At 32.0% G+C, this 18,238-nt stretch overlaps 1 protein-coding gene across 1 annotated transcript in view; it reads left to right on the top strand.

The window, feature by feature from the left end:
- LOC145333949 (uncharacterized) overlaps positions 1-18,238 on the top strand; it is a 69,503-nt gene that overhangs the window by 7,155 nt on the left and 44,110 nt on the right. The window contains exons 2-12 of the mRNA XM_080179207.1: positions 6,779-6,849; positions 8,131-8,245; positions 8,603-8,656; positions 9,283-9,322; positions 9,544-9,663; positions 9,944-10,016; positions 10,582-10,643; positions 12,625-12,694; positions 13,036-13,084; positions 13,708-13,750; positions 14,250-14,324. Of these exons, the coding sequence (XP_080035333.1) occupies positions 6,779-6,849; positions 8,131-8,245; positions 8,603-8,656; positions 9,283-9,322; positions 9,544-9,663; positions 9,944-10,016; positions 10,582-10,643; positions 12,625-12,694; positions 13,036-13,084; positions 13,708-13,750; positions 14,250-14,324 (772 nt within the window). The remainder of the gene's footprint in view (positions 1-6,778; positions 6,850-8,130; positions 8,246-8,602; positions 8,657-9,282; positions 9,323-9,543; positions 9,664-9,943; positions 10,017-10,581; positions 10,644-12,624; positions 12,695-13,035; positions 13,085-13,707; positions 13,751-14,249; positions 14,325-18,238) is intronic.

The following is an 18,238-nucleotide window of genomic DNA, read 5'->3' as shown; positions in this document are numbered from 1 at the left end:
ATAAGGTCTTGAGCAGGTTAATTAAGCAAACTTATAGGGGATGTGCCCCTCAAAGTTTTAAACCCGCGACTGTGGCGTAACACATAGCGTATCCACACCAGAAGGTGATAGGTTCAAATCTCGGCCTGACACCGTGTCATAACTAAAGAAGTTAAAAATTGTTCCTACTGCTGCTATGTCAGGTATGCAACATAAATAGTTGATGCCACAGTTAGGACTTCTCAGACAAAGGTCATGCAATCAAAGGGTTGCTTGTCTTTAGGTCGTTTGGCCGCATAATCATTCACTTCAAAAGCAAGATTTGGTAAGTAATGCGCAGATTTTGTTGAATGCAGAAAAAAATTTTCTTTTCTTAAACAATCAATCAATAAATTAATTATATAAGTTTACCAGGTCATATGGAAAAGCATTTTGCTGACATTAAATGATTTTGTCGACTCCAGGTCACTTATTGAATGTTATCGACACTAAGTTAGTAAAATTAATGCTACATTCTTTAAATAACACAATAGCAGCACATTAAGAATATTCTGATCGTAACTTTACTAAGGAATATGCAATCAATCAATCAACCCGCAGTATGATATCCTTTGTATCACTAATTAGCACGGGCATGCAATCAAAGGTGTCATCTTGGGTATTTGCTCGCCCCTTTCGCTCTAGGGTCTACAAATGTGCTATTTTGTGTCCCCCCATCCCTTTTCCCTTCTTGCAATACTAAAGTAACCCAAGATGCCTCCACTTAAATTTCAGGAAGGGGGGAGGGGAACAAAGTTCTTTACACGCCCATGCTAATTATTTAATTATTCATATAAATTATGTCTTACATTATTCTTTCAACTTAATTGTGCTGTTTCAAGCAAAAAAGGATAAACTTTTGATAAAAATATATATGTAACAAGGATGACAACATTCATAAAAGCGAAGCACTGAAACGGTAGGACAAACGGAAATTAACACTTGTATAGTGTCTAAACTGAATAATCAGAATATAAAAGTATAAGAGTTGAAGCAAAATTGTAAGTAAATTTGTTGAAAAACTGCTTGATACAGGATAATGCTTATGGACATACTTACATTTTTAGGACTTGATTATAGAGTGGCTTCGCTTATAATATTGTTCTTTGTTGTCCCAGGAATCAATATACTAAAAATCAGATCAATCGGATAATTAAATCACATAAAAATTTGTTGTTAAATAAGTATAAAAATCAACATGTTTAAAATGGACATACGGACATTATGGTAATGATTACCTATAGAGTTGCTACGCTTTCTAAATCGTACCTAACTACTACAGGAATCATCATGCAAAGTTTGAAATCGATAGGACTATTCTAACATGCCTAAATTAACGAATAAAAGCTATCTATCTCGGACGGACGTACGGACGGACGGACCTACCCTAATTATAGAAAAGCTTTGCTTTTAAAAATTATTCCAGTATGAATTCGAAACCAGTTTTTATCCACTGGATTAGAACCTGTTCTCTACCCTACTAAAAAATCATTTATAGCATCGTATTACAGACAATTTTCTACAAACAACAAAAAATACTAGTTTTTTAGCCTGGGACTTAAGCCCGACGAAACAAAACTTGTTTTATTCTTATAATTTTGCATTTAATATCTGTGGAAAGCTGTCTATAATATTATGCGATTAATAATTAATAAGCATACCATGTCCAGAGTGTATCAGATTTAACAAGGTTGGTCTTGGTTATTGCTACTAGAACCCTATATCAACCATGTAATAATAATCTATATTCTGACTAGGGTCTTGTGTTTATTTAATATTGCAAATTGTCCACTCAGACAGCAGGTTTTTGGCTAGGATTGTCAAATTCCTAAAGCTTTTAGTAAAGTAATACTGTGGTATAGAAGATTTGCTGCTAAAGATGCATAATATGAATTAAACATCCCATTGTATGTTTAAAACAATGTATAAGATATCAGGGAGGTAGGGGACATTAGACTGTAAATTTTACTGGTGACTTAGGTTTTATATAAACACAATATCTCATTCGTTGGTTCAAAAACTTTGGGTATATTTAGGAAATGTTAAGGTTTGAAGGGCCTTCGGCATCTCGGGGCTTAAAAACTGGTTTTAATCTTATAATTGTACATTTTATATCCGTGGAAAGCTGTTTATAATACGATGCAAGAAATAACTATTCTTAAAAGATCAAAGTCTATAAATGGCACATATTAAAAACGTTTTAAATTTCAATTGATCCTAAGTACCTTAAATTTGACCCAAGAGCCTTAAAGTGATTTTTTTTACATTTGTTACAGCGAAGCATGTGTTAAATAATATTATTTCTCGTATTCATTCGAATCCGGTGGATAGGAACCGGTTCTCATCCATACGAAAAAACTATGTCTAGCATCGTATATCTACGAATATAAAAATGTACAATCATAAGATTAAAACCAGTTTTTTTAGCCGGTGCCTTCGGCACCACGGGGCTAAAAAAACTAGTTTTAATCTCATAATTGTACATTCTATATCCGCGGAAAGCCGTTTATAATACGATGCGAGAAATAACTATTTTGATTTATTGTTCATAACAAAAATTTAGTCATATTATTAGAATAATGCAATGTCGATTTTATGTCAACTTATAACCTTTGATGCCATATAGTTGATATTTATCTTTCATTTATAGAATGACGCATCATTATGACCACTATATCTTAAATCTTCTAAAATATTGTTTGAGGTTGTTATTGCTGCGCTGCACATGGAAATAATTATTCTTGTTAAAAACATAATATTAAAGGGTTGGTTGGTATTTCATTAATACCGCAATTTCGAACTTAATTAAAATGAACCATTTGTTGCGGAAAAGATGTTTTGTTAATGAAACAGATCTATAGTACAGATGTATATACAGACAACTACCTCCACTCCCTTTTCAAAGACCTCTTTCGTCTGCTTCTAAATTATTTTCTGCTACTTGGCTGTGTTAATATAAGCGACACTATTGGTTGATTTTCAATGACCCAATAGAAAGGTTGCACACGGCGGTTGCGATGGAGAGATACAGTTATTTAACCCATTCTCCCTCTATAATGTTAATGATATCATGCCTGAACGTCCTATGAATTATTATACACAATTTTACTTGATATAATAATACTTCTATTGTGGCGACTTCTCTTTGGAAGTTGGTGGATGGTACACTCCCATAAAATAGCTATAACCTTCTAAGGACTTAAGATAAGCTATATTGTAAAGGAGAGCCATATCGATTCAGCAGCGGCTAGCGAGATACTTCAGTACAGACATACAGACACAGACATCCCTTTTTTTGTATAAGGATACATCTCAATGCAATGATTACCAAAGATTATGAAATGAGAGGGGGAATCTTAATGTTCATTTGAAGCGTTAAGGATTCACTTTTAAAATATTTATTTACGGTCTATCAGCAATTAGGTAGTGTCAAAAAAAATTCAATATTCGTTTATTCATTTTCGTCCAATCATACTTTCTTTTGTAATACACTAGTTGATGCGCCTCTAGCCTCTAATGGTGGTTAGATGTTTTCTTTTATCCCCCCCCCCCCCCCCACCGCAAAATACTACAAAAAGCAGGGATATAAAGCAGTGAGAGAGAGATGGAACAATGGGCTGTTTATTACACTAGTCTCCAAAGTTTTACAATAACGTTTTCTTCTTCATTGGCTTACCAACTTTGGGGACTTTAGTGAATTTTCATTTGTTGATTCAACCACTAATTTTAATCTACGAAGGGGTAATTTTGTATATCATCATAAGGGATGTAAATCAATTTATCAGCCATTGTCTTATCCCTGGATATCAAGGGATTAGACAATGGATGACAATTTATGTAAACCCTAATTGATGATAAAAAATTTCCCTTGCAGAGATCCAAAATTATTGGTTAAAAAGTTTGGACGCTGCTAGTTTGTGCTACTTTAGTAAAATCCAACTTTTGAAGCCAGCAAATGATGAGATTGTGTGTTCATAAAACTTTGGGGATCAGTATAATTTACAGTCCATTTTCTTCGCCTACCCTCATTAAATAGAAGACAATTGAATTTACTCAGCTTATACCAACAATGAAATTAATTCGGAAAAAATCACGAAACCTATACGTGTTTTTCAGCTGTCGTTGGGGGGCAACACATCGTAAAATTGCCCTCTAAATATTATTTTATATTTATTTCGGTTGTTGGTTATACTTTATACCTGGAATTTAATTAATGTTTTAATGAACGCAAGAAAAAAATGTTAATTCAAACCTATATTTAGAATGATAGAAAAAATCATTTTTGTTACTTAAAAAAAAGTGGGGAGGGGGGGGGTAGTAGATCTTCTTTTGGAAGGAAAGACAATTACCCATTAGAAACAGCAAACAGTTAGGCCGTTTCCGAGATCTTATTAAACAGCAGTCCAATTAAAGCATATGAATTATTAAATAATTTGTTACAAAATGCAATACCTACATCGATTTTTAATATTTCAGAAATAAGTAACCATACCATAAAGATTAAAGACCCTATTTAGATTTCTAAAACAGGAGAGGAAAGCTACTCAATGTATAATCTTTATTCTTTTGCTATGTTTAGCGCCTTTTTGCAGAATCTTTATTTGTAATAATCCATTTTACAAGTATTTAAATATGAAGTTTATTTTGCATTACAAATTGTTTCATGTACATTGTACAATGTACAAGTACATATATGTTAAAATGAACTCAATTATTTGTTGATGATATTGTTATCCTTGTTTTTGTCAAACCAAACGTGTTAATCATCTAGTCCACTTTTTAGTAGCGAATCCACTCTTAGACTAACTATTTCATTCCGTCTCTCTGTCCGTAATACTTAGATTTGTTTAGAATTTAATAAATATTCTAGTATTGCTTTAAAATCAATTAATATCCGCAGGATTTGATCTGGTTTTAAGCCATTCTGTATATCCTTAAATTATAGACAATTTTCCATGAATGTTAAAAATCTTTAACTAACACTAGTTTTCTTAGACGGAGCCTTTGGCCCCCAGGACTAACAAATCTGGTTTTAATCCTATTTTTTAAAATTCAACACCCTCGGAAAGCTGTCTATAATACGATGCTATAAATAACTACAGTGTGTTTTTTATGAGAACTTTTTTGAAAGCAATTTTACCCTACTTATAGTTATCAGAATTTAATGATTAATAGCTTATTTTCTTCGTTTTTTAATGCAATTAATAGAACAACAAAAAAATATTTCAGTTTATATTTAAAAGGCACAGTGAAATCTAAAATTCAAAACTTAGGTATCAACATCTAAAAATGGTTTAAGAGCATTTTTCTTATGCTCAAATATGATGCTGTGAGTATCGGTGCAAAAAATATGACGTAACAAAAAAAATTAGCCAATGAGAGGCCGTTATTGACCAATGGTAAAATTTATAGTGGCCTCTCATTGGCTAATTTTTTTTGTTACGTCATATTTTTTGCACCAATACTCACAGCATCTCAAATATTCAACCTTTTGCAAGAATGGCTAATAAACACTTTAAAGTTGAGATATAGAGCTAAAATTGATACAGATACTATTGGGGACGTGTACTAGGATATATCAAAGTTTGAAGGTCATATCTCAACCAGGGAGGGGGTACAGCCCACCCAAAGTCGACTACAGAAAATCCAATTTTTTTCTTGCAAAGGGTAGAAGATTTAGGCATAAGAAAAATGCGCTAAAACCATTTTTAGATGTTGACACCTAAATTTTGAATTTTAGATTTTACTGTACTTTTAAAATAAAATCAGAAATATTTTTTTGGTGTTCTATTAATTGCATTAAAAAACGAAGAAAATAAGCCATTAATCATTAAATTCTGATAACTATAAGTTGGGTAAAATTGCTTTCAAAAAAGTTCTCATAAAAAAAACACACTGTATTATTGCCTCTGGAACACACACAAAATAATATATCATGTATGCTTATTTTAGGTTAGGTTAGGTCACGTAAGGTTATAACGAGCCCTTCATGGATAGTACTTAGTAAAATAAGTGTGTGGGGTTTGGTGGTAAAGAAATAGGTTCAAGCAACAATTGTTTCTGTATTTAACTGATTATGGATGTTGTCATTCTTGTTATAGAAATAAAACTTACAAGTCATTATTTTAAATTCAAATAATCAAAGTAAAACATTTTAACATTAAAAAAATATTGCTAGAAAAATTGACAGTACAAAAACGTCTAAAAAATAAACTTTAGTTTAAGTGTTTCAGTTAGGTTGTAGAGATCTACTGAGACACGTATGCACATCATAATGTAAAACAAGGTGCACTTGAGGAGGGGGGAGTCGAATTTGATAACCCAATTTCTTATTTTAGATTTTAAAAAAACAATTTTTTTTTTTGGGGGGGGGTATTTTTCTTTTTTGGGGGGGTTGGGGGTGTCCCACCCCCCAAAAAAATAGTTATAAACTTTCCCGGGACTTATGTTAAGCTACCCTGTTAAGGAGAACCCGATCGGTTCAGCGGTTAGCGAGATCCTTCGGTACAGACACACAGACAGACAAACATCCTGTTACTTTAGTATAAGGATAATATAAAGTAGTAAGATTTTTGTCTTAATCTTAAGATCTCGAAAATTGTTGGTCCAAATATGTTGTATTCTTCCGGGAAGCTTTACACAGGACTTATATTTGTTTTATGCTATTATATTACCTTACACGCCCTCCCAAAGAGGCAAGGGGCGAAGTTTCTAATAACTTTGTTAATCAGCGGCTTTTTGAATATTATTTTTATTTCAGAACTTGGTTGTGCTGCTAGTCAGCGTATCATCTTGCGTTAGCGCCCAACAAGTAGCTGGGTTATTTCCCAGGTAAGTTAGATAGATAGACTGATAGTCAGAGTATCTTCTTGTGTTAGCATCCAACAAGTAGCTGGGTTATTTCCCAGGTAAGTTAGATAGATAGACTGATAGTCAGAGTATCTTCTTGTGTTAGCGCCCAACAAGTAGCTGGGGTTTTTCCCAGGTAAGTTAGATAGATAGACTGATAGTCAGAGTATCTTCTTGTGTTAGCTCCCAACAAGTAGCTGGCTATTTCCAAGGTAATATAGATAGATAGACTGATAGTCAGAGTATCTTCTTGTGTTAGCACCCAACAAGTAGCTGGCTATTTCCAAGGTAAGATAGATAGATAGACTGATAGTCAGAGTATCTTCTTGTGTTAGCTCCCAACAAGTAGCTGGCTATTTCCAAGGTAATATAGATAGATAGACTGATAGTCAGAGTATCTTCTTGTTTTAGCTCCCAACAAGTAGCTGGTTTTTTTTCCCAGGTAAGTTAGATAGATAGACTGATAGTCAGAGTATCTTCTTGTTTTAGCTCCCAACAAGTAGCTGGCTATTTCCAAGGTAAGATAGATAGATAGACTGATAGTCAGAATTTCTTCTTGTGTTAGCACCCAACAAGTAGCTGGGTTATTTCCCAGGTAAGTTAGATAGATAGACTGATAGTCAGAGTATCTTTCTGTGTTAGCACCCAACAAGTAGCTGGGTTTTTTCCCAGGTAAGTTAGATAGATAGACCTATAGTAAGAGTAACTTCTTGTGTTAGCGGCCAACAAGTAGCTGGTTTTTTCCCCAGGTAAGTTAGATAGATAGACTGATAGTCAGAGTATCTTCTTGTTTTAGCTCCCAACAAGTAGCTGGCTATTTCCAAGGTAAGATAGATAGATAGACCTATAGTAAGAGTAACTTCTTGTGTTAGCTCCCAACAAGTAGCTGGTTTTTTCCCCCAGGTAAGTTAGATAGATAGACTGATAGTCAGAGTATCTTCTTGTTTTAGCTCCCAACAAGTAGCTGGCTATTTCCAAGGTAAGATAGATAGATAGACTGATAGTTAGAGTATCTTCTTGTGTTAGCTCCCAACAAGTAGATGGTTTTTTTCCCCAGGTAAGTTAGATAGATAGACCTATTGTAAGAGTAACTTCTTGTGCTAGTGCTCAACTTAAACAATCTCCAACAAGTCCAAATTTCTTAAAATAAAAGGTAGCTATAATTTCCCGATTTTACCTCATTGATACAGAAATCTTAATATAAGAACATGAATCAGAAGAATGAACCTAACATGCCTAAATTAAATTTTCAATATTGTTTAGGACTTCGCGGGGCTTCAGCTTCAGTCACCAACTATCTCCATCACACAATGTACAAAATACCCTCCAACCCTTTAACCATCTACAAAATGTTGTCCAGTATTCTTTCCCCCTCCAGGAAAATTGATAAGCTTTATAAGTTCAAAGCTCTTAGATTTTAGAAAATGTAGACGTGTAAGGAATGGGGGGGGGGTGTAAAGGGGTGTATTGTTTACCCACATCAAAGTTTAAAACCCCTCATTTTACCAGACTCAACATTTTACAATAGGTTACCTCCTTTAAACCCCTTCATTTTACCCCTCTCAAAATAAAAATCTTGGACATCTTTGATTTTACCCTCACCCCAATAATCATAACTAGAGACTAAACCCTTAAAGCCTTTAGGGGTACTTGAGTTAATTGAAATTGAGTTACTTTAATACACGGATTTTGTTTTATAATCATGTCTAAAGCTTAATACTTTATGAAAAAGCAGAATGGAACTCAATTAATTTCTCCTAGCTGGCCTTTTTCTACACCTTATTTTCAGGTAAATTGTTTAAATCTTTCTAGGTAGAAAAGCTATTTTACAGCTACATATGTCCGTTTTTCCATTAGTATTCATAATGATTTTCTTATTTGCTATTTAAAATTATGATCTTAAGGGATAAGACAATGGGTATAAATTGATGATTAATCCTTATTATAGAGTAGTAGGATCTATACCTGTATGTATCGAAGGAACTCGTAATAATAATAATATCTGGGGCTCTAAGGGAATGGGTGATCATGACATTATACTTTTTTTTCAAAATTCTTATTAGCTTATTTCAAATTAAAATCTAATAAAATTCATACCTTTATCACAAGTTTTGTCAACCTATCTATAGTATAGATGTATATACAGTTAACTACCCCCCGTCTTTCAAATGACCTTTTTCATCTACTAGCAAATTGTTTTATTATACTTGGCTGTGTTAATATTCTCTACTCCATTAGTTGATTTTCAAAGATACAATTGAGAGTCGGCACAAGGTCTTGGGATTGGGAAATACAGTTACTTAACCCCTTCCCAATTTAGGGGTTTACTTCAATGGTTTCCCAATAAAACCCTAAAGGGGAATTACTAAGGCTATTCAGGGAAGCATTTTGAATATCATGGTTACTTATTTTTAGTCTGGAAACTTATTCAATCCATCATTACCAGTTCTTCAGGAATACATTCAATTTTAAATCAAAATACTGATAATAATTCATTGTTCTTTATATTAATTAAAATTGCCCCTTATGTAGATTATAGGTTAGGTTATTTTGAGTAAAGGGAAGTCCCCCAGTTTGAGGTCCTACTCCGATCCCCCCAAGTGATAGGCATAGAAAGAAGACTACCCTTTAAACAATAAATAAAACATATTTTGTGAATTGAATGATAAAAAAAGGCAACTGACAATTTATTTGTCTCTCCACCGTCCCAGCAAACTGTACCTGCGGCTGCTGCAGAAACCAACGTAAATGTTGAACAAGCGAGAAGCTTTGCTCCTCAACCAAAGCAAACTCAAGGTAAACTGTACTTTTTGTTTATATTTTTATTAGTTACGAAGCTATGTGATTTTCTCGCCTGTTATTTATATTAAACTGCTTATTTATTTGGTAAGGGTTTCTATTATCTAAGAGCATCCAATAAACAATTTATTTTGTCTGTCTGCCTGTCGGTCATGCTTTAAAAGATATCTTTTAGAAGAAGTTCTTGATAACAATCTCATATTCTATCTCTTTTTTTGAGCACTGAAAATATGGTAATATAACCCACTTTGTCAGATTTAAACATTATTGGTTTTAGGAAATGGATTTTTCAACATTATCCCTGCAGATTTATTCGCTCCCGCGACTACACAACGTCCGTTTGTAGCCAGGTATACAGGTTCACTTGGATATTCTCCACAGCACTTCCTAGACCTAACCTTGTTTAATATCATGTTTGTGGGGTTAAAAGCAGGATTCAAAGGGATAAGTCAATTTTCGATAAATTTATGTATATCCCCAATGATGATGCACAAATTATCCCTTCTCTGGAATACAATTAGTGGTTGACACTCAACTTAATTAACCAACCAATCAAAATTCAATAAAAGATTCCAAAGTTGTCAAGCTAAACGATAAGAAAACGTTATTATAAAACTTTGGGGACTAGTGTAATAAACAGCTCAATGTCCCCATCCTCCCTGGGTTAAACGTCCTACAAACTAACATCTACAAAATCCTATACCCTTTGTCTGTAAGTTCTAACTGTGCCTTACCTAGCTATTTAGTCATCTCATTTAATAGAAATTTGGTCCAAAAGATAAATTGATTATCTAATACTAACTGGATATAATACGATTCTATACAAGATTTTTCCGTATGGCTGAGAAACGGATCTAATCTAGCGGATATTAATTGGTTTTGAAGCCATACTGGAAACACATTCTCTATTGTTAGACCTTTTGAAGCTCCACCTGCTAACAGACCGACCCTGGCACCTGCCTTTAGAAACAGACAGGAAACAATTTTTAATCATTTTTTAACAAATTATTTTTAAAATAAAATTTTACGACCTACTGGTCCTTTGGGGATCTTAAACTATTTCCTAAGGGGTTGAGACACCTCTAACCCCCCAAAATATTAAAACATATCTTCTCTTCCCCCCAAAAAAGTTATTGCTGAAACGATTTGGCTCTACTCTTCAGGGAATATGCTTACTGGTCCTATATGGCGAATCCCCTAGAGGCTTGGGTCGAAGCTGCTAGTTTCTTTTAAAAAGTAACAAAACTTGCATCAATATTTAAAAGCTTTTATCATTATTTTAGGGATATAGGTATCGTCCTAATAAAATCAAAATTTCCAGGATGATTCTTTTGACATTAAAGCATAATCAGCAAGTCTTTGTGTACATTTTGATTATGGTATATTTTTTTTAATGATGTCATTCCATTTAATAGTTCTATAAACTTGATTTTTAGAATGGTTAGTCCTATGAAGATTTGGCACCTTTGAATGATCAAAACTTCTTCTAATATAATACTTTTTACCGCCAAAATTTAATTTTACAAAGAACCATCAATCTAAGTTTGTTAATGTTCGTTTGTACGTTTGATTGGTTAAGCTTCGCTTTTGTTATATAACTAGAGTTGGCTCAATATAACTATATCGCTATTGGCTAGTTTTCTATAAGTACATATCTATTTATCTATTTCTCAATAAATCAATTTCCCGCCCCCCCCCCCCTCCATTACTATCTAGAAGAAAGAAGTAAATATTTATTAATTTAAATGATTTTAAAAAGATTTTTTCAATTAAAGGGTTAATATGATTAAAATTTTAGTTTTAATATTTTAACACAAAGGAAGTGTCGCCACAATCAAATTCTTTTAAAATAAAGTTTTCTTAGATTTACTCTATTATAAAAGTAATTTTTTTATTTATAAAAAAAAGGATTAAATACTTCAATGTAATTCAAATATCAACATGAAGTGAAAAACTTAATTCATTCCATAAACAATTAGAATAAAGGTCTTATCGCTTTGGTCAATGAGAGTTTAATGAGGATTATTGGAGCACTATGGGTTTTAAACACTTTACCATTGGAAGACTCGAGCTCATTTATAGACGTTTATTTCCTATATAGATATGTCATGGATCTTGATGCAATAAAGCAGGCCGTTTTGTAAATGTTAAAAATTGGAAGATTTCATTAAATAAAAGTAAGGATCTACTGCAGTTTACGGTAAAATATTGCTGGTAACGAATATTGCCAAAAATCTATGAATTTTAAAGGCTGCTAGCTGCCAAACGGCTGAATTACAGATCATGCTCGCACACTGTTTTAAGCGGCATAAGAAGGCCTACAAATAATCTGGAATAGCCATAAATCAATAATGCCTAATTATCTCGCAGTGCAGAGAAATGCGCGAAAAAGGCCTATTTTACGCGTTTTTTCTTTAGTGAAACTTTCCCTGTGCATCATTGGATCTTGGCTATTCCAGATTATTTGTAGGCCTTCTTATACCGCTGATAATGGTGTGCGGGCAAGATCTGTACGTTCAGCCGTTTGGCAGCTAGCAGCCTTTAAAATTCATAGATTTTTGGCAATATTCGTTAGCGGCAATATTTTACCGTGTACTGCAGTAGATCCAAAAGTAATCGCAAATATACTTAGTAAATGATGTCATCCTTGTTTTATAATATGAGCAAGAGTTTTTAAAATCTATTCTATATACAAACCCTTTGATTAATACGATCTACAGTTAGAGATGTGTAACAGATTTAGTTTTTTTAGTGACATAAGTGCTTTTTACTATTACTTTTCAATTTAAATTAGGAATTGTATTTTTTTGGTTAGTAATTATGACCCATCCATTCCCCTTCTAGTATAGAGCATATTGTTGTTTGATCAAACGAAAGTTATTTTTTGCTTTATCAAGGCAATTTCTTTATTTATGATGCCAGTCCTACAAAGTCAAAATTGTTCTGACTGCATACAGGCTCCTGTGGTCCAATCAACTCCTTCACAATATTCAACTGTTAACAACATCGATGAAACACCTATCTTGAGGTAGAAATTATTTTATAATATTTAAATGTGGAAAAATAGAAAACTTTGTGACACATTAACAAAATGAAAATGATAACATATCAATAAATATAAACATCAGCATCATATTTAGATATTTTAAAGACTCCTTCAACATTCAAGCTATTTTTCTGGCACATTTTGTTTGTTAGCACCACTGTGTGAAAGTCTTCACATTTTAGTTGGTTAATATTTTTGCTACATTAAATCTATGTTATAAAGTTTTAATTTAAAATTATTGAAAAGATAGACAATAAGACATTCCCATATAATAAAGTGGCTATATGGCAATACTGTCTTGCATACATTTGTAATTTTTCTAGGTATGTTAATGAACAGAACAATGATGGTAGCTACACTTATGGTTTTGAGGTAAAATTGTAACTTTTTTAAATAGTTCAATTACTCTACAGTTCATTGAATAGGTTAATATTTGAATTGGTAAGTTTTTGGGATTACTCAGTTGTCTGTTAAAACAAATCTGAAAATAATATCCAGGCAAAGGAAAATGAGTTAACCTTAATTAAAGTATTATTTTTCCTCATTTTACTTATAATTATCTCCCTCCTCAATAAAATGTATCAACACTAAGAATATTGCCCAAATCCATCTAAAATATAATCAAAACAAACTTTAGTATTTTCCTTAAAAGGAGTTGTTGACTTTTTTACTGACAATTTTATGATACTGTAAAAAACAAACACCTTATATTTGTGTAATAGGATAGATAAGTAAATAACATCAACACAAGGTTATATTTTTAAAAAGCAAATCATTTTCATTTTATGATTATGTTTAATTTGAAATTGCGACAGTAGCACAGCATGTAAGTTATTTGCTGTTTAATTCAACATAATGCAACTTACTACCATGCATGGGTAGGACTTCCAGACAAAGGACATGTCGGTTCAGAGGTTAGCAAGATCCTTTGGAACAGATAAACAGACACATACACAGAGATCCTGCAACTCTTATAATAATATATCATATTTTAGTCTGCCGATGGCACATACAAAATTGAGACAAGATTAAGTACAGGTCAGAATATAAGATTTATAAATTTTGAGAATATTTATTTGGGTTAATTTTTTACTGTTTATTTGTTTCAGTTTCCTAACTGATTAAGTTAGGATATTTTATTATGATCAATATAAGGAATAATTATTTGTACAGCTTGTTTAATTAACAAATATTTTAATGTAAGGACCTATCTAGATACCAATATTAAGACTTATATAGAAGGGAGGGAGGGGACATTGGACTATAATTTAAACTGTTACCTAAAGTTTTAAAAACAAGGTTTCTCATTAGTTGGCTTAAAAACTTAGGATGCCTTAATTTAATCTTGATAAATTGTTCAACAGAGTCCAAACTTTTAAACCAACAATTTAAATCTACAGATGGAAATTTGTTTATCCTATTCTATTATTTGTTGTCTTCTGTGCACGTTATGATCCCTTAGTTTATGGGGATTATAGAACAAAATTCAAGCATTATACAAAACACTAACACCAACTAATGATCATGAGTTTTTTAGGGGAAGTGGTTGGAAAATATGGTTACCACGATTCCTACGGCCAATTGAAGGAAGTCACCTACGGGGCTGGCACTGGTAAGTTCAATATTTTTGGAATAAAAGTATGAGCATAAATGTGTAATTCAGACAACTTCCAGGCCCAAGTGATGGAGACCCTTTTATTTGGAGGGACTCGGCTATTAGATTTTAAAGATCCAATACAAAATCAAGACAGGGTCCCTGCCCAATGGTTAGAGTTACATAACTCATTCCCCCTCTATTATTTTACTTTAATACGTTTAGCAATGGGGCTACTATAACATATATAAACATATGGTAATATTTTCGATTAGATAGATTCTGCGAAAAGTTCATTTTTGACAATTTGAAATCATAACAGTTCTAATATAATGTTGTGCAACCATTAAATATAGTTTTTAACTTTTTATTCCGTAATTTTTTCTCTCGAGGATATATTATTGTATTACTGTACTCTATAAGCTATAGGAAATGCAATAACATCCATCTTAAAGATAAGAAAAAAGAATATTTTTTTTTATTTTTATGGCACAATGCTTTCCAAATTTTAGATGATTTTTTTTCATGTTAAAAAAAGTTTTAACCTCCACAACTTTTTTGGATAGGACTGTCAAGTTAACTGACATGGAATGCATATAAAATAACTGAAATGAAAAATAGCAAAAAACTAATTGAACAATAAACATTGAAAAAACTTAAAACTATTATGTTACCCTTAAAAAAGTGTTATTTATTAAGATAGTATTGAAGATTTGCAGTATTTTTTCCCTATTTTAGAGAAGATTCACATAGCTTCCATGAGAATTTATTGCTATTTTATTTTGGATTTAAGTCTTATGATTATTGTAGGCTATTTTTATGTCCTACCCTACCCCTATGAATACATATCCTCTTATGGAAGGGGCACAGTCACTAGTTGAGACATTATTTTTTGAAATTTAAAACTCTTTATATTTTTATTCTTAACCCAGTATTATATTTTGTTAGATTTATGCTAAAAAACTTAAGGTTTAATCAGCTTTTTGTCTGAACATAAAAATGACATATACATGCATGTCACAACAACCCGCACTGTTTCTGGATTTAATAGTCACTAGATGCACAAATTCACATGAAAACCACACTCAGTATCAAGCTCATTAAATCCCCAAAGTATGTTGTAATTTTAAGTTTGTTTGTATGTCACAAAAATTAAGCATATATGCAGTCAAAGATGAAAAATCACTTCCACATAAAGCCCAATTGCAAAATGCCAAAAACTTTGCAAATTTACATTTTAGCAAACTGTCGACCCTTCTAATTTATTACAATCATATGATTCATAAAGTTTCTATATTTTTTAGTTATTTTGTTTTTCTTATAAAAACTCTCTTTTTTCATTGCACACATTATTTAACATTATTTCATCTCTAAAAGCGTGAAAAATATTTGTGCAGGCTTATAGTTCTTTGCATTTTCCTTAACTTTTTATAAAAGTAACTTGTCTTGCTGTGTACATGGAGCAATATTATTTGTCTTGGCATTGGAGCTTCTTACAGGTTCAGGAAGATGGAACCCTCCTCAAAAATATTTATAAACCTTCCAAAGAACTATGAGAAGTTACATTGTAAAGGAGGACCATATCAGTTTAGCAGATAGATAGAACCTTCAGTACAGAGACACATACACACAACCTGTTTCTTGTTTGTTTGTTTGTGAATAATGTTGCCTGTATAATAAGTAAAGGTCACAAAGCGAGTTTCTCACCCTTAAATAAGCCATTTAATTCACATTTACAACAAGGATAACAAGTCACCAATAAAAGCGAAGATCAACAAATTAACAAAAATAGTGAACACTTAGCTTTTAAAGCCTTAAAACTAGTTAAATGTAAATTTATTATTTTGCACCATTGTTATATTGACAGCCTTTAAAACGGACGTTACATAAAGACGTTTTGCTTATATTGTTCGTTTTTTTTATCAGAATTGATTAGACATAACAGTAAGGTAAATGTGTTGGAGGCAAAAGTTTTCCTTTGATTAGATATTCCAACCAAACGAAAAAATAAGTTTTTCATGTTTTGAATAAAATGCGCGGTGGTTTTTCTAAGTTAAAGGCTTGAACCCCTTGATTATGAAGAATAACTGCTAGAGATTTAAAGATATGTAAATTAGTGTAAAAAAAAGGACAATCAATATCGAGTTTTATAAAAAAAAAGAGAGCTAAGCTATAATAAAAAAGGGTAGTTTTGAAAGATGTCATAAATACATCAAACACTGACAGAAAAAAACAACATTATTAAACATGTGTTAAAAATACATACAACACTGGCAAATACTTTTCTACGTCACATTTCGAAGGCAATTTAGCTTTCTTTCTATTTCTGAGAGTTTAAAATTTAAAGTATAACCACTAAATTAGCTATTGACGCCCAGAACTAATTTTAGAACATTGCATTTTTCACAAATAAATTTGCATGCAGTAATGCAACTTTATGCTTCTTGTATGTACGACTGTTTGTATGTCACTAAAACTTAGATATTTTAGCAAATAGACATTAGTTATTTCTCGCATTGTATTATAAACAGCTTTCCGCGGATAAAAATAAACATCGACATCTCGGTGCATCTAGAGGTTAAAAAACAGGTTTTAATCTTATGATTGTACATTTTTATATTCGTAGAAAACTGGACATACGATGCTGGACATAGTTTCTTCGTATGTTTGAGAACCGGTTCCAAATCTTAAGACTTTTTCGAAATTATCAAAACAATTACAATTCCTATACCTTTCTTTGCTGTATGAGCTAAACCGTCCGAAACCTTTTCTAGTCGTCTTCCTCCCCCCCACACCCTAATAATCATAGTAAAGGTTTTTTTTTATGAATTACTAATTTTTTGTTGCGCTATTTAAAAATTTCTTGTTTTGTTAAATTGATTTTGATGCATCGCTTATTGTACACTTTTGCAATAATTAGAATTGATCATTAAAAAAATTACAACAAGAACGATTATGTTCAATTGTAAGAAGGGATCTAAAGGGATAAGACAATTGCAGATAAATTGGTGTACATCCTCAATGTTGATACACAAAATCACCTCTTGTGTAGATATAATTAGTGTATGAAACGTTTAGACACTTAAGTTATTAAACCAACCAATAAAAATTTAGGAAAGTCTTAAAAGTTATTATAAAACTTTTGGGACAAGTGTAATACGCAGCCAAATGTCCTCACCCACTATGAATTGTAGCAAAATTTTAAGAAAAAGTAATAACAAGCTCAATCATCTATAAACATTCTGTTGATATATAATTACAACAGTCAGTTTATGCCAACTATATGACAATAAAATGTCGGTGACTGCAATATTATCGGCATGCCTTTACTTTTGTGACATATGGTCTACTTTCTTATGAAATAATAATACATTTATAAGATTATATCAAACTTAAAAATTTTATCACTTGTGAGATTTATCTATTTAGTTAATACAGAGTTCTAAGGGATAAGACAATGAACGATGAATTGATGTACACCCTCAATTATGTTAAATAAAATCACTCTTTATGAACAATGCTATTTTTTACTAACCAATCAATACTAAAGCCCCTAAAGTTTTGAGAACCTGTTCAGAATCTTTGGGTACCAGTATAATTTACAGTGCAAAATCCCCTCCCTCCCTGAGTTAATAATTGATTTATAATGGTTACTGATAGTTTTTTTTTATATATATTTTAAATGCCATTTTTTACAAGATTTATAGTTTTTTTAGGACGGAAATTTTGGTTTTTAGTAATTGCCACTTCAAAAGCTATATCTTATTTATTTTTCTTCAAATCTATTTAAAATTTATGGTATAACTTTACGTTCGCAATATTTACTTCTATAGAGGTTTGATAGAATAGTCCTATTGATATCAACTCTTAATTGAGGATTCAAGCATTACTAAGAGAAAACTTTGAAAGAGTGGCAACTCTTTAGTTTTACC

This window comes from Acartia tonsa, chromosome 12 (genome assembly GCF_053477335.1).
Source record: "Acartia tonsa isolate MP-2025a chromosome 12, ASM5347733v1, whole genome shotgun sequence".
Classification (NCBI taxonomy): domain Eukaryota; kingdom Metazoa; phylum Arthropoda; class Copepoda; order Calanoida; family Acartiidae; genus Acartia; species Acartia tonsa.
This window is presented reverse-complemented; position numbering and strand designations above follow the sequence as displayed.